Source organism: Mytilus californianus, unplaced genomic scaffold (genome assembly GCF_021869535.1).
Source record: "Mytilus californianus isolate M0D057914Y unplaced genomic scaffold, xbMytCali1.0.p SCAF_1, whole genome shotgun sequence".
In the NCBI taxonomy this organism is placed as follows: domain Eukaryota; kingdom Metazoa; phylum Mollusca; class Bivalvia; order Mytilida; family Mytilidae; genus Mytilus; species Mytilus californianus.
Window position 1 is genome coordinate 40,492,865 of NW_026262581.1, and position 22,643 is coordinate 40,515,507.

Genomic DNA, 22,643 nt, shown 5'->3' on the forward strand with positions numbered 1-22,643 from the left:
GCTGTTTGGTTTCTGTCTCATTGATGTTAACCTCATACCTCCTTTTATTTATACACATAAACAAATATCTTAAACAACTTTTGTATTGTGGTCCATGATAAAAAAAACAGTTTTAAGAATCATACAAGCTTACAGTAAGATACTTCAATATTATTTTGGAAATTCAGGAAAGTAACTTTTTTCGGGACAAGTTCTCTCAACAAATATTTCCACACCCCTGTTAAGGGTCAAATTGTTACCATAGCTTAAAATTTAATCTCTTTCTGAAAGATATGTCAATCAAATTTCTTTCAGTGGAAACACACTAGCAGTTGTTTTTCACCTGAAAATTCACCAATTCAAAGATTTCATGCCAAATATATATATTACAGTACGTACCATGTCACATTAGCAGACGTGTCAAATAAGCCTCATTGACTCAATTTATCTTACTACATGTATAAGTAAACATTTGATTATGATTGCAGGTTTTGTTGAAGATATTTCACTTGAAATACTACACCAGATTTTGGAAAAAGACAGAATATTTCCATTGAAAAAGGTAATGTAATGATTTCTGATCTATTACTATTAGACATAGAAAACAGTGCATGTGCCATGAAATACTTAGTACATATGTACATACTAAAAACGATAAACAGAAATTACCAAAAAATAAGATAAAACAACAGACTATATTTACCACAAACACCAGACTCCTCAACAAAAAAATAAACATACAAATAAAGATAATAAAAGATTAACAACAAAAACAACACAGTGTCTTGATATAGGCACAAAATGTGATGAGGTTAAACCAGTTTAATGTGCACATAAATGTCTATTAAACTTTTATCTGTTACATGTAATTATTAGGAAGAGACAAAATTCAAAAAATTAAATCTTTGTGGCAAGCTTAAGGTGTGAGGATGTACCTATTTTATGTATTTGCTTTACCTGTAACTCAGTTTGGTATTCATCAATGATCGCTAGCTGTGCAAAGTTAATGGAACATGTGCAGGATTGATTAACAAATTGATTATATGTACTTATGGTGGTTAAGTATTCTATAAATATTTCATGGAGGCTAGACCATGTAGACTTGGGCATGAACTTTCTGGTGGTGTTTGCCATCAACAATTTGTTAAAAGTTTGTGATTAGGTCAGTTGAAGAAGAACCAATTCTGGCAGTCCATGATATTTGGTTACAGTTATATGAGCACTGACACATCTCATCACCATTGAGATTATTTTGCCCTGTCTCCCTCAGTCATGGTCTATTGACTTTGAAACTTTAGTTAGAATGTTAAATTAAAGTTGTTGATAAGGTCAGTTTAAGGGAACCACTTATGATTAGTCATTGATATTCTGTATGCAGTTGTAGCATTGGCATTCTCACTTCCACGGAAATTATTTAACCCTGCACCTTTAGGCATTGTTTATTGACTATAACAACAAAACTGATCAACAAGACAAGATCTATAAAGGTCAACAAAGCCAAAAATTGTCAGTCTACTCCTTTTATATTTATAATTAGGAGTTGATGCCCATGGATGACAATTTTTACCTATTTTTTTGTGTTTTGGGCAAAAATTTTGAACTATTAGATAGAGAGAAACTGGAATAAAAAAAACTACCGGTAATCAGCAAAGTTATGAATTGTATTCTTGTCAACAATGTTGGATAGTGGTCATTGTTGAAGATGCACATAAATTCAGGTCAGACACACTAGCTCGATAGAGCTAATTTTAATTCCATTAATCAAGGATAAAAGGGGAAACGTTTGGATTTTTAAAAAAATTAATAAAGCAGCTCCACATGTTTATGTGCGCTTCTTGAAATCAGGAGACAATATTTACCTTTGAACATTTTACCACTCGGGGGTTAAAAAACCAGGCTTATACATGTACAATATACTTAAACAAGTGATTTCATAATATCAGTAATCACCTATTCAAATGATTTTGATATTTCTTTTGATCTTCAAATACAAATGAGATTTCATGAATTTTACAATAAATCATAAAATTTTCTGCAATATCTTACCTTGATCAATTATCCCTTTCTGTTATATATTGATTTTAGAATTTCCCAAGGCCAGTAAGTTAGTGGGCTATAACAGTGTTCCAGCTAGGATTTCAAAAGGGCAGGGAGCGAATCATGAAAAGGGCACTTTAGCACGCTGATTGATAATTCAATGGGCATGTCAAACATTGTCTTTTATTATGGAAACCGCAGGGGTTTCGGATAGGAGTTTGATGGCTTTAGTCACGTTTATGCGAGATGAAAATTAACCTTATTTTGGGTAACAGTAAGGGACCAAGGACTATATTACTAGCTAGACATATGGCCAAGTCCTTCAAGGACCAGGATCTTTGAAGGCCTGCAGGCATGCTATAAATGTAGGCAGTTATTGCATGATTTGACACATGTGATGCTTAAAAATGAAGATTAGGACAAGGATCTGGAAATCTAGTTCACAATTTCACTTCAGTTATTTTCAGATCAACAAAGTTGGGTTCCACTTTTTTAAAACCAGTAATCACAGCATAAATGAAATTGTAACGACTGTTTCACTGCATAATCATTATCCCTTTAAAAACGTTTAAATTGATATTTAAAATTAATTTTTTTACGACCGCAAAAATTAAAAAATTTTTGGTCGTATATTGGTATGACGTCGTCGTCGTCATCGTCCGAAGACACATTGGTTTTCGCACTCTAACTTTAGTTTAAGTGAATGGATCTCCATGAAATTTTGCCATAAGGTTCAATACCACAAAAGGAAGGTTGGGATTGATTTTGGGGGTTATGGTACCAACAGTTAAGGAATTAGGGGCCAAAAATAAGCATTTTTGTAACTTCCAGACATAACTTGTGTGTTAGTGTATGGATCTCTCTGACATTGTACCACAAGGTTCCATATCACAAAGGGAATGCTGGGATTGATTTTGGGGGTAATTGCCTCAAAATTTTAGGAATTAGGGGCCAATAAAGAGGCAAAAAACAAGCATTTTTCTAGTTTCATGATAATAACTTGTGTGTAAGTGTATGGATCTTTCTGAAATTGAACTACAAGGTTCCATATCACAAAGGGAAAGCTGGAATTGAGTTTGGGGGTAGTTGCCCAAAACGTTTAGGAATTTGGGGCCAAAAAGGGGCCAAAAATAGCATTTTTCTAGTTTCCTGACAATTACTTGTGTTCAAGTGTATGGATCTCTCTGAAATTGTACTGCAAGGTACCATACCACAAAGGGAAGGCTGGGATTGATTTTGGGGGTAATTGCCTCAAAATTTTAGGAATTAGGGGCCAAAAAGGGGAAAAAAACAAGCATTTTTCTAGTTTCAGGACAATAACTTGTGTGTAAGTGTATGGATCTTTATGAAATTGTACTACAAGGTTCCATATCACAAGAGGAAAGCTGGGTTTGAGTTTGGGGGTAATTGCCCTAAACCTTTAGGAATTTGGGGCCAAAAAGGGGCCTAAAAACAAGCATTTTTCTAGTTTCCAGACAATAACTTGTGTTCAAGTGTATGGATCTCTCTGAAATTGTACTGCAAGGTACCATACCGCAAAGGGAGGGCTGGGATTGATTTTGGGGGTGATGAATCATAAGGGGGTTCAAAAAATTTAGGGAGGGATTTTTTTTTCTTTAAAATTTTCCATTTTATAAATGGGTTATTTCTGATTTATATATAAAAGCAAATAATAATGATATGGTTTGAATATGTAAATTAAAATTTTTTAAGTTCTTAGACCACATTCATTCTGTGTCAGAAACCTATGCTGTGTCAAATATTTAATCACAATCCAAATTCAGTGCTGTATCAAGCTTGAATGTTGTGTCCATACTTGCCCCAACTGTTCAGGGTTCGACCTCCGCGGTCGTATCAAGCTGCGCCCAGCGGAGCATTTTATTATAAATTTGGAACGATTAAAATGAATGTATATTTTAAATTTATCAACAATAGATCACGTTTACTTTCAATTTTCAAACGAAATGAAAACGGGAAGTGACAAGAGGATAATATATTTAGAATGAATCTGGATTCATCTGCGGATTGATTTGTGTTTAACAAAAAGGCATGAAATTATCATTTTTTAAATTAAGTTGCTCAGTAAGAAATATATTTGTCTCTCTCATTTAATTTGATACTAAATGGTTTCATATTTTACGTTTTAGTTAGTGTCTATTAAATTTATAAGAATACGTTCACGCATGCGCAGTACATGATAAAGAAAGCACATGTTTGACTTTTTAAACGTTTTGAATAAACTTTTTTTCTTTACAATCGAAATACTACTAATGTAACTTCTTCATTAATAGCAGCTTAAAGGGAGATTTTATAGCATAAATAAACTAGAGGCTCCCAAGAGTCTGAGTCGCTCACCTGTATCTACTGTGGTTTTGGAAATCATGTAAAATAAGGTTGAACTTGTCCGCACCCGTTCTCCAAAACCGCTTGTCAGATTAACTTAGGGTTTCACAATATGTTAGACTAACATGTCTAGTGGTGCAATCAGGGTTTTGTTTGTGCAATGGGGTTTATAAAGGGGTACTTTGAGGGGCAAAAAGAAAAGAGGGTTTTACTATAGAACCCTATGGGATTTTATTTTTTTAAATTTTCAAATGATTTTAAATTGAAAACCGTTTGTGATAGACACAATCTTTTTAATTGAAAATGTTCTAAATGATAAAGCCCATTAAATGAAATACAGGGTTAGTCCCCAGGGGTCACCCCCACCCCCTGCCATTTAAGAAAGTTCTAATACCTTGTAAGTGGTCAAGATCCCCACCCCTAAACCATATATATTTTGGTTTGTTATGCTAAGATGGTTTGAATGATATACAGAGTTAGTCTCCAGGGGTCATCCCGACCCCCTGCCATTTCAGAAAGTTCTAATATCTTGTAAATGGTCGAGATCCCCACCCCAAAACCATATATATTCTGGTTTGTCATGGTAAAGCACATCAAATGATATACAGGGTTAGTCCCCAGGGGTCACCCCCACCCCCTGCCATTTAAGAAAGTTCTAATATCTTCTAAGTGGTCAAGATCCCCACCCCTAAACCATATATATTCTGGTTTGTCATGCTAAGATGGTTTGAATGATATACAGGGTTAGTCCCCATGGGTCATCACGACCCCCTGCCATTTGAGAAAGTTCTAATATCTTGTAAATGGTCGAGATCCCCACCCCTAAACCATATATATTCTGGTTTGTCATGATAAAGCACATCAAATGAAATACAGGGTTAGTCCCCAGGGGGCACCCCCATGCCCTGCCATTTAAGAAAGTTCTAATATCTTGTAAGTGGTCAGGATCCCCACCCCTTAACCATATATATTCTGGTTTGTCATGCTAAGATGGTTTGAATGATATACAGGGTAAGTCCCCAGGGGTCATCCCGATTCCCTGCCATTTGAGAAAATTCTAATATCTTGTAAATGGTCGAGATCCCCACCCCTAAACCATATATATTCTGGTTTGTCATGATAAAGCACATCAAATGAAATACAGGGTTTGTCCCCAGGGGTCAACCCTACCCCTGCCATTTAAGAAAGTTCTAATATCTTGTAAGTGGTCAAGATCCCCACCCCTAAACCATATATATTCTGGTTTGTCATGCTAAGATGGTTTGAATGATATACAGGGTTAGTCCCCAGGGGTCATCCCGACCCCCTGCCATTTGAGAAAATTCTAATATCTTGTAAATGGTCGAGATCCCCACCTCTAAACCATATATATTCTGGTTTGTCATGATAATGCATATCAAATGAAATACAGGGTTAGTCCCCAGGGGTCACCCCCACCCCCTGCCATTTAAGAAAGTTCTAATATCTTGTAAATGGTTTAGATCCCAACCCCTAAACCATATATATTCCTATTTGTCATTTCTCGAACATTTGAATGACGTATACGGTCAGTCCACAGGGGTTCCCCCCACCCCCAATGTTCTAATATCTTGTAAATGGTTGAGATCCCCACCCCTAAACCATATATATTCCTGTTCGCCATGTAATGAACATTTGAATGACGTACAGGGCCAGTCCGCAGGGGTTCCTCCCCACCCTCAATGTTCTAGTATCTTGTAAATGGTCGAGATCCCCACCCCTAAACCATATATATTCTTGTTTGTCATGCCAAGATGATTTGAATGATATACAAGGTTAGTCCCCAGGCATCACTAATGCATATAACTTTACTTGACCAAACCAATTTTCACTGGACATTGCCCAATGTCAGGCGACCCTGGGAATTACGAATTATGGGAGCTTCGTTTGGGAGACTACGTAACAGCATCCTGTTACAATCATTTCTTGTTTAAATTAGTTTTCAAGTTGTGACCATTTGAAATTGTTTTTTTATGCCCCCGCCGTAGCGGAGGGGGCATTAAGTTTTACCCTTGTCCGTCTGTACGTACGTCCCGAAATTGGTTTCCGTTCTCTAACTTCAGTTTGCCTCAACCAAATGTTATGAAACTTATACACAATGCTTATTACCACAAAACACAGATCAAGTTTGAATTTTGGTGGCGTCACTTTAACCGTTCTAGAGTTATGCCCCTTTATAAAAGGAAATATTGCAAAATTTTTAGTTTCCATTCTCTAACTTAAGTTTGCCTCAACCAAATGTTATGAAACTTATACACAATGCTTATTACCACAAAACACAGATCAAGTTTGAATTTTGGTGGTGTCACTTTAACCGATCTAGAGTTATGCCCCTTTATAAAAGGAAAAATTGCAAAATTTTTATTTTCTTCTAAATATCAAGTTTATATAATATATTTTTAAAATTGGAGTTATCTTCCTTTGACCATGATTATAGTTGAATCAACTACAATCATTGCTTTATCCAATGCAATGTTTAATTTTGACTTCCACTGATAAAACACAGATCAAGTTGAATTTGGGTAGTGTCACTTTAACCATTATTGAGTTATGCCCCTTTATAAATAGAAAGATTGCAAAATTTTTTAGTTTCCATTCTGTAACTGAAGTTTTCCCCAGCCAAACATTATGAAACCTATACACAATATTCATTACCACAAAACTCAGTAAGGATCAAGTACAATTTTTTTGTTTCAGTTCTCTAACTTGAGTTTGCCTCAACCAAATGTTATGAAACTTACACACAATGCTTATTACTACATAATACAGATTAAGTACGAAATTAGGTGGCAACACTTTTACCATTCTAGATTTATGTCCCTTTATAAACATAAAAATTGTGTCTCAACCAAATGTTGTAAAACTTATACACAACCGTTCTAGAGTTATGTGTGTTTACAAATAGAAAAATTGCTGAATTTTTAGTTTCTGTTCTCTACTTAAGTTAGCCTCAACCAAATGTTATGAGACTTACACACAATGCTTATTACCACAAAACTCAGATCAAGTTCAAATTTGGGTAGCGTCACTTTTACCGTTCATCAGTTATGTCCCTTTATAACTATATGATATGCAAGCGGGGGCATCATCTGTGTCCACATGTGGACACTATCCACATTTATTTTTTTACAATTTTCCCTTAGACTTCTATAGTAAATCCATATGTTCTATTTTTATCCATGGCTGGTTGGTTGATGTCTCTCTGTAACCCTAAGACATTACCAAATTTATAAACCACAAGTCAAGTTTCAGTATTTGATATCTATACTTCTAAATAAGTTTGACAGAACAAAACAGTTTTACAATACTGACATGTTATGATCACATTGATAAGATGACAGACTCTGAATGGATGTGACTGTGTACATGGAACATTTTGTACAACCAAAGACCCTGTAATAGCTACATAACCAAATCAATTAGCTCTAAATTTTATTTTTCAGAAATCTGTCATTGTCATGTAAAGGCACTAAAGTTAAACCAAAGTCTTTGTTAAAGCAATATACTCAAATCAATTAGTTGTAATTTCTATTTTTTAGAAATCTGTCCGGTTTCCCAGAGCACGATATTTCTGTCGTGTCTGTGACTATCATATGGATACCCTAGATGATGTTAGAAGACATGGCAAAGATCATCGTCATAAAAGAAGAGTTGAAGTAAGTAGCTTGAAATTCTTTATGGGGTTTAAATTATGTCTTTAAAAATATGGAATTTATTTCCCCCCGATGTTTGCCTATTATTCAAAGTTTTATTAGATTATCCAGCACATCTTAATAGAATACACATAATATTTACAAAAATATTCTGAAATTAGTCTTTAAATTTTCATTCCTCCAAAACCAGTCTTGAGAATTCTTAAAAATCAGTGCACTCTTGTCATTTAGATTTCTGTTTTACCTGTTTACAGATATACATGATATACAATGATCATGGGCTAACATGATTTATTTAGGAAAAAATAAAGTAGACTCTTCTTAATGGCAACCAACAATCAATCAATCTTAATTGCATAACCATTAATTGCATAATTTGGTTGTTAAACCCCACCCAATCTGTGTGGGGTATACTGCAATCACTTTTTTTTTACAACTGTCAGTTATTTTTTCCGTCTGTCTAGTTCTTCCCTCTGTCATGTCTGTCTGACCAATTCCTCCACCCATAACAATTTTTACATATTTCTCTGGTTTTGTATTAAGGAATGACTTGATATGCGATATTTGATATGGAACTTTTTTATGATGAATTAAATTTTGTAATTGATTTTCAGATCTTTCAGGCAGTCACTTCAAGTTTGACCTTCAAATTATTATTATTCACACTGAGCATGGGAATTTCTTTACATATTACTCAGCTTATGTATTAAAGAATGATTTAATATTTGATCAGGAACTTAACAATGTTAATTTATATTATGTTTATATCTGCTAGGCAGTCACTTCCTGTTAAGAAATGTTTGAACTTTTAGCGCACCTGACCCAAAGGATCAAGTGAGCTATTATCGTACCTTTGTGTTCATCTTCTGTCGTCGTCTTTTTACTTTTACAAAATTCTTCTGTGAAACTAATGGGCAACTCGAATTCAAAGTTATCCAGAATCATCTTGGGGTGTCTAGTTAAAAATTGTGCCTACCAACCAACATGGCCGTCAAGGCTAAAAATAGAACATCACAACTGTAAAACCATTCACAGTTTATGCATATATGGAAATTTATATGAATATATAATTAGCTTTATATATTTGAAACTCATAAGTTTCCATTTATTTTGGTTTAAGAAGTATCAGAAATATGTGACTATGTGTTAAATTGCTCTTCAGATGAATTTCAAGTTACTGCATTACTGTATTAGGCACTGTCTATATTAACCTGTCTTGTTAATATATATTTAATGTATCTTTTTTTATTAAGAATATCAATATACAGGATGAATTGAAAAGATTAACTGAACCATCAGAAAAACAAATACTCACCATAGAATCTTTGTTGGAAAGAACATTTAACGAACATCACTTAACTAAAGCATTGATGCAGGAAAGACGTGAAACAGTTCAACATTTAGAAATATTTTTGAAAAAAAGTTTACCAGGTATGTAAAAGCTATCTTACTTGGTAGGATTATGTAGTTTACCATACTATATATACAAATATTTTTATTTGACAATTGTTGCAGGAGTTATGGGACTTTGATCATTGAAAAGAAAAACTTGTAAGGCAATGACACATGTGAACACAACTTCTCTGGACTGTTTTCTGCAAAGCTGTCATACTTGATAGTATTATTTGTCATGTGTAGTATACCATACTATATTGTCATTATGACTTGACAATTCTTGTATGAGTTAAGTGAGTGATCATTATTTGTCACAATTTATTTAGAAGTGTAATGGAGGCAGGATTTGGGGGTGCTGTTTTTTTGTGGCGGCATTAACAATTTGTGAAAGTTTGTTATTAGGTAAGTTTTGAGGGAACCACTAATGTTAATTAAATGATATTTGGTAGGCAGTTATATTAGCATTGGCACATCACATGTCCATGGAGATTATATGGCCCAGCCCCCTCAGTCATGGTTGATTGACTTTGAAAATGTTTTGCATAATTTACATGTTAAATGCATTGCCGTTTTATTTCAACATTTTCATTTTACTATCAAAATTACATATAAGCGAGACATCTCTGTATCAACAGTTTGTTGAATTATTGTAACACACTGACACTCTGTGATAGAAATTCCTCTGAGACTATTTTTAAAAGCTTTAATAATTGATAGGATTGTTTGTCATCATTTGAAGTTAATCATAATATACCATAATTTGGATTTGACAATTTTTGTGGGAGTTATCATGGTAATGTGATATTGGCCAGAAATGTGACAGAGGTGTCTAGTCACAACTAGAGTTTTGAATATTTTCAGTTATTTGGCCTCATAACTGGAGATTTTTCTTTGAAGTTTTTATTGACCTTATCATTATTTATTTTGCTAGTGAAACTGCATACTTTCCATTTCATAAGATTAGATCATTGCAGATCATGACAAATGTACATTATAATAATGTATTCTCTTAACAAGATAAATATAAAACCTTTACATTTGTCATATTGAAAATTACAATGATTTCATAGCATTGCACTCCTGTGTAACCTTTTGGACTATAAACATTAAAAAAAAAACAAGAATATGTGTCCATATGACAATATTCCTCACTCACACTATTACGGTAAGCTTTTGTTTCGGCTTACAAGTACATAAGGACTGATGGCACGTTTGCATTTCCACTTTTAGTATACTGCAAAATCACATCATAATGAACATGATAACTACCTTAAACCAAAACTCTAACCTAATACGGGACAGAAGGACACACAGAGTGGAATCAAAATGCCTCCTACTAATATAGGCGGGATATAAAATTATTTACATACTGTGACAGTACTTTTATTCATGGGGTACCAATTTTCGTGGATGGCTTTATCCACAAACTTAAGTGTCCAACGAAATTTAAAAACTGTTGTTCAAATCAAGACATGGAAAAACCCCAATGTAGGTTTGACTACATGGATATAGGCATATAATCTATTAAATACATTGAATATCAGCAAATGCACTATGAACTGTATATACAACTTCAGTCAAGATTTTGCCAATTTAATCTTTGAAAAACCTAAACTGTACGACCATGACGACTTTTAACCTTTTAATTATCATGAAAAATTTGTTTTGATTGATGAAAGTCAGACTTCCGGTGATGATGATGAAGTGTTCATTTTATTTCCTCATAATTTCTCATAAAAAAAATCATATTGGGCTTGCTACATTTGTAGCATTTTATTAAGTAACAGTTTTGTATAAGTGACATGTTTATGGCCAAATTAACACTTTTGATGATCGCTAATCTGTTGATCATTTGATCTCAGGTTAATTAGTGTCATTACTTCTGATCACAATTGTCCAACAACTAAGATGTTTACTTTGCTATTTCTTTCAATCGAGACAATTTGTAAGCATAGATGAATCAGCTTATTTCATTTCTGATGGCTTCAAATTCTTCACTATATTTTGTTTTCCAGAGAACTGAAATCCATGAATTTAAGAACCCACGAATATGTAACTTTTTTCTCAAACCATGAGAATTGATACCCACGAATAAAAGTACTTTCACAGTATCTTCATAACACTCTCCTGAAAATCATATGGCAGTCATCATGATATTAACCAACAAAGAAATGATCTCATTGTTGCAGGTTACCTGTAATTGTTTACAGTGTTTCTCAATCCACTTTTGCTTCTAGATAATATCTATTTTGTAAATGTCCATCAAAATAACCATTAAAGGGCAATATATCCTATTAGGAATTCTTTGACAATGTTAACATGGTTAATAGATGTATTGTAGATTTTGATTTTCAGAGAATTTTGAACCTTGTCAAATATTCCATATCTTCCAAAATTTTTAAGATATGATACAAATATGTGCTACTGCTCACTAATTATACCCCTGCTCAATATTCTAAAGACTTGCAGGAGCCTGAATTGCTCTCATAACAAAAGTAAGAAACATTAAAACCATTTGCAGCCACCTTTCACTAACTTAGTAAGATTTTGAATAAGTTTAATCCAGATACTCTCAAAAGAATCTGAGATTTAAGACAATAACACATATCTGTACAGTCTTGTTTCTGAATATATGTTTTTTTTTTCAGTTCTCGCTATATAGATATCTGTCATATTTCTTAAGATACTTGGATAACATTTTTGGAGAGCAAAAATATATCAAATATAGTGGAGATACAACACTAAAACAATTTTTGGCTTGCTTTCTTTTCTGGCAAATTACAATTATTTTTATAAAAATTGTAAAAACAAATCATTTAAGTGACATGGGAAGCCTTTTGACCACACAATTTCATTAAACCATAAAAGAAGACCTTTCATTGATGAGTTTATTGCAGATAGCTTTTAAATGTTTGTGGCTTTTACAATCAGCTGATTATTGATTTTCTGTCCAATTGGAAATGTGTGACAAGTTCAAGGTTAAAAAGGCAAGAGTTGATTGATAAGGGTTAAAGTCAGAGATGCCTGAAAAATAAAACAAAATGGATTATCCAATAAATGTTCCACAATTTCATTTTTTTCTGCAAAATGGGATAATGGCTACCTCCAGAGTAAAAAACCCTGCTTATTAAATTTGGGGTTAATAGGACGAAGTCCAAGGTTATTGTTTTTAATAGTAGATTTTTTTTTTTTTTATAAATTGGCTTCTGGATAATAATTTTTGAAAGGAAACTTACATAGATCGAAGATGTAGAGCAAAATGGAATTAATCTTAGATCAAATGTCAAGTCGAGGCTTAAAAAAAACAGACCGAAAATAAAGAAATATGAGGTTCAATTTCTTGATTCTTGGGTATTACTTCTTCGATTTTAATCAAATCATAGATAGTAGGAAAGGGACAAAGTCTAAATTCATTTTGAGGTCAAAAGGTAAAGGTCAAGGTCTCAGTTATAAAATAGACAGCTATACATGCAAATGTAGTATGAAATATTTTTAAATGTTGGTTCTTGATAAAACCATTTAATTATTGATTTTTTTTTTCAAGTAAATTTGTTAGACGTGTGTTCCAGACCAAGGCTTCCAAAACGGTCATATATGCCGGACATTTGTATAATGTCCGGTAAAAGTCCGGCTGGGCAAAGCATGAAACGGTCATCTACTTTTTAGTTTTCAAGGCTTTAAAAGACGGTCATTTTAACAATATTCGCGATCTTTTTGACCCAACGTTTTGCCTTTAACAGCCACACATTTCCGGTCATAAAAGTGACATGATCATTAAGTACTATCAAAACAACCCCTACTTTAATACCTTCTCATTTTAATCAAGGCTAATTAGTTGTCAAACAGATGAAATTTACCTGTTCAGGTGACAGGTAAACTATTTTGAACCGGACATTGATAGGTCTATTCAAAGTTATTTTCTTACATTTCAGTGGTTTGCATCTAATTAATTTAGTCAAAGATTTAAATTATCAGAAATACGTTTACAAATATGATTTGATGAAAAAATTAAAAAGGTGAAAATGAAAAATCGTCATAACCACGTTGTTTGAACCTAGAGACATGTCTCTGTTTGAACTACTACACGTGTGCGCAGGTGTGAAATTTAATTATGCATCCTAATTTCTTCAAAAAATGCTTAAATTGTCATTGATACCTTTATCTCACGTTTATTTCGAATATTTTCTTGAAGAAATAACGTAGAAAGAGCTACTTCCACTCATTCACGCTTTGCAAACGTACACGGAATTTACGTATCCGTCTCTGGTCCATGTTTTACCATTGTCAAGATAACATCCGGTATAAAAACGAAAGTAAAGTTTTTGACAACGTTATTTTGCACAAATAAAGAGTCTAAGGCAAATATAAGTACACTGATGTTGCACACTTCGAATGATGCACTGCCAATTTAACAGTTTAAGTCAGAACTTCGAATTTGAATCAAAGAAAGTTTAATATTTTTTTTTTTAATGTCAATCATTGGGATGGCCAACTCGGCAACTGATTACCATAATTGCCTTTTGTTTATTTAGTCTTAAGGGATTAAAATCGGGATAATATAAAAAATGTCCGGCTGGCTAAAAATAATTTTGGAAGCCCTGTTCCAGACCCCTACCATAATTTTTAAGGGGGTGGCAGTCTGCACCAAAATCTTTTCCAACTACAAGTCCAAAGACCAATATTTAGACATTTTTCTTATGTATCTAAACAAAGTTTTTAAAATACTTACCAGTCTGAATAAAATTTTACTAGTCTGGGGCTTCGGACTAGTGGCTAATGGTGCAGACTGCAGTGGGACAAAAAAGAGAGTCTGTACATCAGGCTCTCAACCAAGCACTTTTAACATATATAGCTATATCAAGATGGAAGTTTTGCCAAAATCTTGGTTGCTAGAAAAATTTCTTGAAATAGACCTATTTATTTATTTTCAGCAATGGTATGTAATTGGTTGTGTAATTTGTAATCCATTAATTTTGATTTAGATGCAAAGCTGAATATATTTGGATCATCATTTACTGGTCTTGGATTAAAAAGTAGTGATGTCAATGTTGATTTGGATGTACAGAAGGACCATGCAAAATGTTTGACAGTAGCATTCAGAGCAATGAAAGAATATGGTATGCATTTTCACCAAATGTTTAATTTGGCACAAGATTCTGTGATTGTCAATTGTCAATCTATACAGTAAGAAACAGCTCTTTGTGAGATTCACATAACATGTCTATAGTTTTTATAATTGCATATCTTGGAAACTAAACAAAGAAGAGCTTAATTTGTAAACAATGAAAGTACAGAAGGATTTTGTCTTCTCTCACTAAATAGGAACCATCCAACATTTGATTTTTTTTATGTTCAAGAATCTTCCCCCTTAATTATGTTAGCAATATTTTGGGGGTTTCTTGGTTATAATGGAAGAACCCTTTGGCAATTTTTTTTTGTGATTTTAACACAATGTTATGAAACATCGATTACAGTTCACATTCAATTTGAATTTTGGCTTTGCATTTCTACAAGCTAATTCTTGCTCTCTAATTTGCACCCCAACCTGCCAATTTGAATTTTGGAGTAAAAACAGAAGATTATACATGCCAGAATTCATTGACTCTTGTATGATATAAAATAATGTTTCAAAAACCAAATATCCTATTGTGGATGAAGCAGTTGACATTTGTCTATAATATTGTAATTTAGTTTTGGTAAATATTCAATGGATGAATGACAATATGACATCCAAATCGATCACTATACAGGGGTTGTCTGGGTTTCCAAAAAGTTGTTGATATAAAAAGCACCTATTTTTTATATTGCCAGTTCCACAACAGTTGGGCCAAGACCATCCTTATTCTTTTCAGACATGCATCACATGTTATCATTTTTGTCGATCCTGCGACTTCTGTTGCAGAAAGCTCGACATAGGTATAGTGATCCGGCGGCGGCTGCACCGGCGTTAACTAACTTCTTAAAAGCTTAATATTTCAGAAGGTAGAAGACCTGGATGCTTCATACTTTGTATATAGATGCCTTATGATATGAAGTTTCCGTCTGTCATATATGTCAATTGTCCTTGACCTCATTTTCATGGTTCAGTGACTACTTGAAAAAAAAATAAAGATTTTTTTGTAATGTTAATTTCTCTTTTATTATGAGTAATAGGATAACTATATTTGGTATGTGCGTACCTTACATGGTCCTCATGTCTGTCAGACAGTTTTCACTAGATGTCGAACACATTTCATGGATCAGTGAACAAGGATAAGTTTTTGTACAAGTCCATATCTCAGATACTATAAGCAGTAGGTCTACTTTATTTGGTGTAAGTAATGATTGTAAGGTGTACATGTCCATTTGACCTTGACCTCATTTTCATGCTCAATGTTTGGTCTGTTTTTCTAATTCTGTATACAATTGGTCAACTGTATTTGGTGTATGGAAATATTTTACGATGAAAATGTCAGTCTGGCAGGTTTTATTTGACCTTGACCACATTTTCATGGTGATTGCTCAATGTTAAGTTTTTATACAACCTTTTTTTGCGGTCGTATATTGGTATGACGTTGGCCTCGTCCGAAGACACATTGGTTTTCGCACAATAACTTTAGTTTAAGTGAATGGATCTCTATAAAATTTTACCATAAGGTTCAATACCACAAAAAGAAGGTTGGGATTGATTTTGGGGGTTATGGTACCAACAGTTAAGGAATTAGGGGCCAACAATAAGCATTTTTGTAACTTCCAGACATAGACTTGTGTGTTAGTGTATGGATCTCTCTTACATTGTACCACAAGGTTCTATATCACAAAGGGAATGCTGGGATTGATTTTGGGGGTAAATGCCTCAAAATTTTAGGAATTAGGGGCCAAAAAAGGGGCAAAAAACAAGCATTTTTCTAGTTTCATGATAATAACTTGTGTGTAAGTGTATGGATCTTTCTAAAATTGTACTACAAGGTTCCATATCACAAAGGGAAAGCTGGAATTGAGTTTGGGGTAATTGCCCAAAAAGTTTTGGAATTAGGGGCCAAAAAGGGGCAAAAAATAAGCATTTTTCTAGTTTCCAGACAATAACTTATGTTCAAGTGTATGGATCTCTCTGAAATTGTACTGCAAGGTACCATACCACAAAGGGAAGGCTTGGATGGATTTTGGGGGTTATTGCCTCAAAGTTTTAGGAATTAGGGACCAAAAAGGGGCAAAAAACTAGCATTTTTGTCGAGCCTTTGACTTTTGTCGAAAAAGCGAGACCGCGATCCTACATTCCGTCAGCGGCGGCAGCGTCCACAAATATTCACTCTGTGGTTAAAGTTTTTGAAATTTTAATAACTTTCTTAAACTATCCTGGATTTCTGCCAAACTTGGACAGAAGCTTGTTTATGATCATAAGATAGTATCCAGAAGAAGGCGAGACACTGGGTTCCATGGAACCCTTACAAATTTTTCTAGTTTTAGGACAATAACTTGTGTGTAAGTGTATGGATCTTTATGAAATTGTACTACAAGATTCCATATCACAAAGGGAAAGCTGGGTTTGAGTTTGGGGGTAATTGCCCTAAACGTTTAGGAATTTGGGGCCAAAAAGGGGCCAAAAAACAAGCATTTTTCAAGTTTCCAGACAATAACTTGTGTTCAAGTGTATGGATCTCTCTGAAATTGTACTGCAAGGCACCATACCACAAAGGGAAGACTGGGATTGATTTTGGGGGTGATGAATCATAAGGGGGTTCAAAAAATTGTGGGGGGGGATTTTTTTTTCTATTTTAAGACTTTTATGATGTATTTAAATTGGTAATTATGGTTGCAAACTCCATTGGAAATTTGAATTGAGATTATGACCATATCTTGAAGGAAAGAATTTTTTTTTTTGGAAAGGGGGGGATGGAGGTGAAAAATAAATTTAGGGGGAGGGGGGTAAAAAAGAAATTGTTGGGGCAATTTTTTTTTTTATTTCAGATTTCAGAAATTAAAAAAAAAATTTCTTCAAATATTATTTCTTTTTGCCAAAAAAGGGGGATAGAAAAAAAAAAATTTTTTGGGGGGGGTCAATATGCAACAGCATAGTGTATTTCACAAAAGCAAAAAAAAGGGAGGTAAGTTTTTTTTTTGTGGGGGGGGGGGGGGGGGGGGGGGGGGGGGGGGGGGGTTCAATTTTGCATCAGCATGTTGTATTGTACAAAAGCAAAAAATTGAATATGAATTCAAATCATATTACCAATTCTAAGTTCTTTGACTACAGTTATTCGGTGTCAGAAACCTATTATGTGTCAAATATTTATTTACAATCCAAATTCAGACCTGTATCAAGCGCTAATATTGTGTCCATTTTTGCCCCAACTGTTCAGGGTTGAACCTCTGCGGTCGTATCCAGCTGCGCTCAGCGAAGCATTTTATTGCGTTTTGGTCTGTTTTTCTTAAACTTTAAGCAACAGATCAACTATAAATGGTGTGTGGAATGATTGTAAGGTGTATATGTCTGTCTGGTAGGTATCATCTGACCTTCACCTCATTTTCATGGATCATTTGTCAATGTTCAGTTTTCCTGGCAAACTTTGTTTCTTAGATACTATAAGCAATAAGTCAACTATATTTGATGCATGGAATGATTTTAAGGTGTACTTGTCTGTCGTCTGTCTGGCAAGGTTCATCTGACCTTGACCTCATTTTCATGGTTCATTGGTCCATATAAAATTTCCATGGTTTGGTCTGTTTCTTTATTCTATAAGCAATAGGTTATTTATATTCAGTGTATGGAATGATTGTATTAAAGATGTACATGTATTTCCGGCTTGGTTTATCTGACCTTGACCCCATTTTCTTGCATCATAAATGTTAGTGTGATACTTGTAGTAAAACTTTATATTTAGGACTATCAACATAAAATCAATGGTCAGTTTAGTAGGCGAGACATTTCAGCGTGTGCACTCTTGTTTTATTTTTAAGTCAGTTCATGCATATAAGATTTATGATAAATAAACTATTTGAAAAAATGTAAACCATTTAAAAAATCTCCCTTACTTTTAAAGAGCAACTTAGCAGATATAACAATCATTGATGTTTGTTTACATTGAAACAAGATTTTTAACAGAAGAAACTGCAAAGCTATTCAAATTATTATACGACTGCAAAAAAATTTTGTGGTCGTATATTGGTATGACGTTGGCGTCGTCGTCGTCGTCCGAAGACACATTGGTTTTCGCACTCTAACTTTAGTTTAAGTGAATGGATCTCTATGAAATTTTACCATAAGGTTCAATACCACAAAAGGAAGGTTGGGATTGATTTTGGGGGTAATTGCCTCCAAATTTTTGGAATTAGGGGCAAAAAACAAGCATTTTTCTAGTTTTGCTGTATCAAGCTTGAATGTTGTGTCCATACTTGCCCCAACTGTTCAGGGTTTGACCTCTGCGGTCGTATCAAGCTGCGCCCCAGCGGAGCATTTTATTTTTTTAAAGTTACTAAATAAAAATCATGTAGATTTCAGTGTTCTCCCCAGGATTTTTGGATAGCACCAGGGTAACGCGTGTCAGAATGATTTGTACAACATGTCGTGTCGCGTTGCATTGCCTTTTTTTTTTTCTTGTTAGTTTTTGTGTCATTACCTTTTTGTCTTTGTTTTGTTTACTGTGTTGTGTAGACTTTGGGTCAAAAAATTACTGGTAAAAAAAGAAGTAAATCAATAAACAGATTGTATACTTTAATTTCTTTTAAGAATAAATAAAAGAAAGCACTAGTAGTCTTTAAACTTAAGTAACTTTTTATATTTTGATCAAGCCAATTTGTCCTGATACTTGTAGTTACACTACACATTCCCCATTTTTGTTAGATTACACCATAACAATTAAATTTAAACAAGATTAAATTTTAATGCAGAACCTCTAGTAAATTAAAAACTATTTTCCATAGCTTAAGACATGATTCTTTTAAAAATCAATACAATTATTATTAGAATCATTATTGTGTTACTTGGTAGACAGACATGAGAAGTAAATTTATATCATCTATCTGTACACCCATATATCATATCAAGCTGAGTTCCATTCAGTGTCTTAAGACTGGGACTTCTTTAACACAAGTTAATTCCCAATTGGAAAATACTACCTATTTATTATAATATGTCTGTGCATTAATAAAAGTATGATTATCAAAAATAATTTGCAATATATTTTTGTTGGTATGTTGAAAGAAAGTTTTTATCCTTAAGCCAACATTCTTATATAATTTTGCATTCAATTTGTACTTTATTTCTATTTTCAGTGATAGATAATATTTAAGGAGCACTTATTTGTAATATGCTAAATCAGGGGAAGTAACTCCAACACGTTTAAAATACGCAAATTATTTATAACCAAAGGCTGGAGTAATAGAGTTAATTAACAAATGTCTGCTTGTCCCTCACAAGTCTGATCATTAATTATGATCTCTTAATTAATTAAAACACAAAAGAATCATGTACATCGATTAAATCCAATCATCAAGGTTAACCTCAAAAGGTAAATGGATCACGTGGTGTAAACAACCTAGTTGTAAGAACTGGATTGAACTGGTTTGAACTGGTCAGTTTTCATCTGAAATTTTATACCCCACGGAAAAGGTTTAACAAGTCGTTTAAAACTTTACCGATTTACGATTTTTTTACCGAAAATTTTAGCACCACGGAGAAAAATTATATATCGCGGCAAGAACGATACCACCACGGTAGAAAATTATACATCGCGGTTCCGCGGTCCTTTAAGGGCCTGGGGAGAACACTGGATTTATTCAAGACATAGATTTCTGGAAAGTATTGTCACTTAATAGTGAAACTGTAAGCATTTAACTTAAATGGAACATTGATGAAGAATGCTTTGATTTGGTGTCTTGCAGTGAATACTTAATCTTTTCTCCACACAGTTGTTGTCTTATGACTTTTAAAAGCATATGTTATACCCTTGACCACACCTTTCAAATCACGTTAAAGGTTTAAAATTGACTTTGAAATCTTGAGATGTAGACCCTTTTGATGAAAATTTCAACATTAAATTGTTTGATTTTAATGATTTAAGTTCTGGTTGCAAAAAAATAGAATACAAAGAAGTGTTGGCATACATCATCAAAACCGTTAGCCAGCAACACAATTAAACCAGATAAGATATCTAGAGGTCACATACATTTTCCAAGGTGAACAATAGTATTCTGTATGAAATAATGATAAAAGATATGTATGTAGCTACAATTTAGTTGCACATGTTTTTGTCTTGCCTTGACGGAGTCAAAAAGCGAGACATAGGTATGCTGTTTCTGGTGTCGGCCAAGGCGGGGGCGTCAACAATGTATTAGTTTGTGATTAGGTCTAGTTCATGCTGAACCACTAGTAGTAGGTCAATGATATTTGGTATGCAGTTGTATTAGCATTGGCACATCTCATTACCATGGGGATTATTTGGCCCCGCCCCCTAAGTCAAGGTCTATTGACTTTGAAACTTTTCATAGTTTACATGTATTAGTTTGTGATTAGGTCAATTTATGGGGAACCACTAGTGGTAGGTCATTGATATTTGGTATGCAGTTGTATAAGCATTGGCATATCTCATTTCCAAGGAGATTATTTGGCTCCGCTCCCTTAGTCATGGTCTATAGACTTTGAAAAAATTGCTAAGTTAACATGTATTAGTTTGTGATAAGGTCAGTTCAAGGGGAACCATTAGTGGTAGGCCAATGTTAATTGGTGTTCAGTTGTATAAGCATTAGCACATCTCATTTCCATGGAGAATATTTGGCCCTGCCCCCTCAGTCATGGTCTATTTACTTTGAAACTTTTGCTTAGTTTACATGTATTAGTTTGTGATTAGATCAGTTTAAGATGAACTGCTTATGTTAAGTTAATGATATTTGGTATGCAAATTTATTGGCATTTGCAAGTATTGTTTCCATGGAGATTATATAGCCCACCCCTGATCATGGTTCATTGACTTTGAAACTTTTACATAGTTTACAAGTTAATGTTTGTGTTTAGGTTTGTTTAAAGGGAACGACTTATAATAAGTCAATGGTATTTGGTATGCAGTTGTTTTAGCATTGGCACATCTCATTCAATGGAGATTGTTTAGCCATGTACCTTCAGTCATGGTTCATTGACTTTGAATATTTGCATAACTTACATGTTAAGTATTGCTATTTTAATTTCAACATTTGCATTATCAAAATTACAAAAAGGCGAGACATATCTCTGTGATAACAGTTTATTAACACATGATGTACATTGTGTATTATTCTACATTTTTTTATCTTACAGAAAAATATGAAAATGTGATCAGTGACTTTAGTTCAAAAGTGCCATGTATTTATTTTACTGTCAGCAAAGTTCAGTACAGAATAACAATAAACAATGAATCAGCCAGGAATTGCAGTTTGTTATTAAAGTTGTATGCAGAATGTGATCAAAGATTCCTGAAAATGGCTGTTGTTTTAAGATACTGGGCAAAGGTACATGTATAATTAGTCCCCTACCGATGAAGTCGAAGAGGACTTTAGGTTTGCACTCCGTCTGTCTGTTCATCCATCAGTCTGGCAAATCAGTTTTCCACACTTTTTTCCTTCATGCTTGAAGATATTGATTTGAAATTTGGTATATAGTTTATCATCACAAGTTATAGATCAAGTTCAAATTATGTTCCAGTCTGATGATTTTGTGCACAGTTATGGTCCTTGGACTTAGAAAATTCACTGAAATAATCAGTTTTCACACTTTTTTTTGTTATGCTTGAAGATATTGATTTAATAATTGGTATATAATTTTATCATGACAAGTTTTTTCGTCATGCTTGAAGATATTGACTTGATATTTGTTATATAGTTTACACCATGACAAGTGATAGATCAAGTTAGCATTTTGTTCCAGTACAATGAATTCTTAACCGGTAGGGGACTATGTATTGCCATGCAATACTCTCAGAATTCTTGTTAGTTATTATTAAGTGCCTTGTAATAAATAAACAATATCATATTAAGTGAAAATGAAAGTGAATGCTTATTTTTGTCTCGCCTTGACGGAGTCAAAAAGGGAGACATAGGTATGGTGTTTCCAGCGGTGGTGGCGTCAACAATGTATTAGTTTGTGATAAGGTCTAGTTTATGGTGAACAACTAGTGGTAGGTCAACGATATTTGGTATGCAGTTGTATTAGCATTGGCACATCTCATTTCCATTGATATTATTTGGCCCTTCGAAAACTCACACAAGTAAACA

The 22,643-nt window shown here is 33.7% G+C and overlaps 1 protein-coding gene across 6 annotated transcripts in view; it reads left to right on the forward strand.

The window, feature by feature from the left end:
- LOC127701625 (terminal uridylyltransferase 4-like) overlaps positions 1–22,643 on the forward strand; it is a 697,935-nt gene that overhangs the window by 565,491 nt on the left and 109,801 nt on the right. For all 6 annotated transcript variants that reach the window (XM_052205614.1, XM_052205620.1, XM_052205629.1 and 3 more), the window contains exons 3-7: positions 468–541; positions 7,917–8,033; positions 9,284–9,461; positions 14,408–14,542; positions 21,691–21,881. In XM_052205614.1, the coding sequence (XP_052061574.1) occupies positions 468–541; positions 7,917–8,033; positions 9,284–9,461; positions 14,408–14,542; positions 21,691–21,881 (695 nt within the window). The remainder of the gene's footprint in view (positions 1–467; positions 542–7,916; positions 8,034–9,283; positions 9,462–14,407; positions 14,543–21,690; positions 21,882–22,643) is intronic.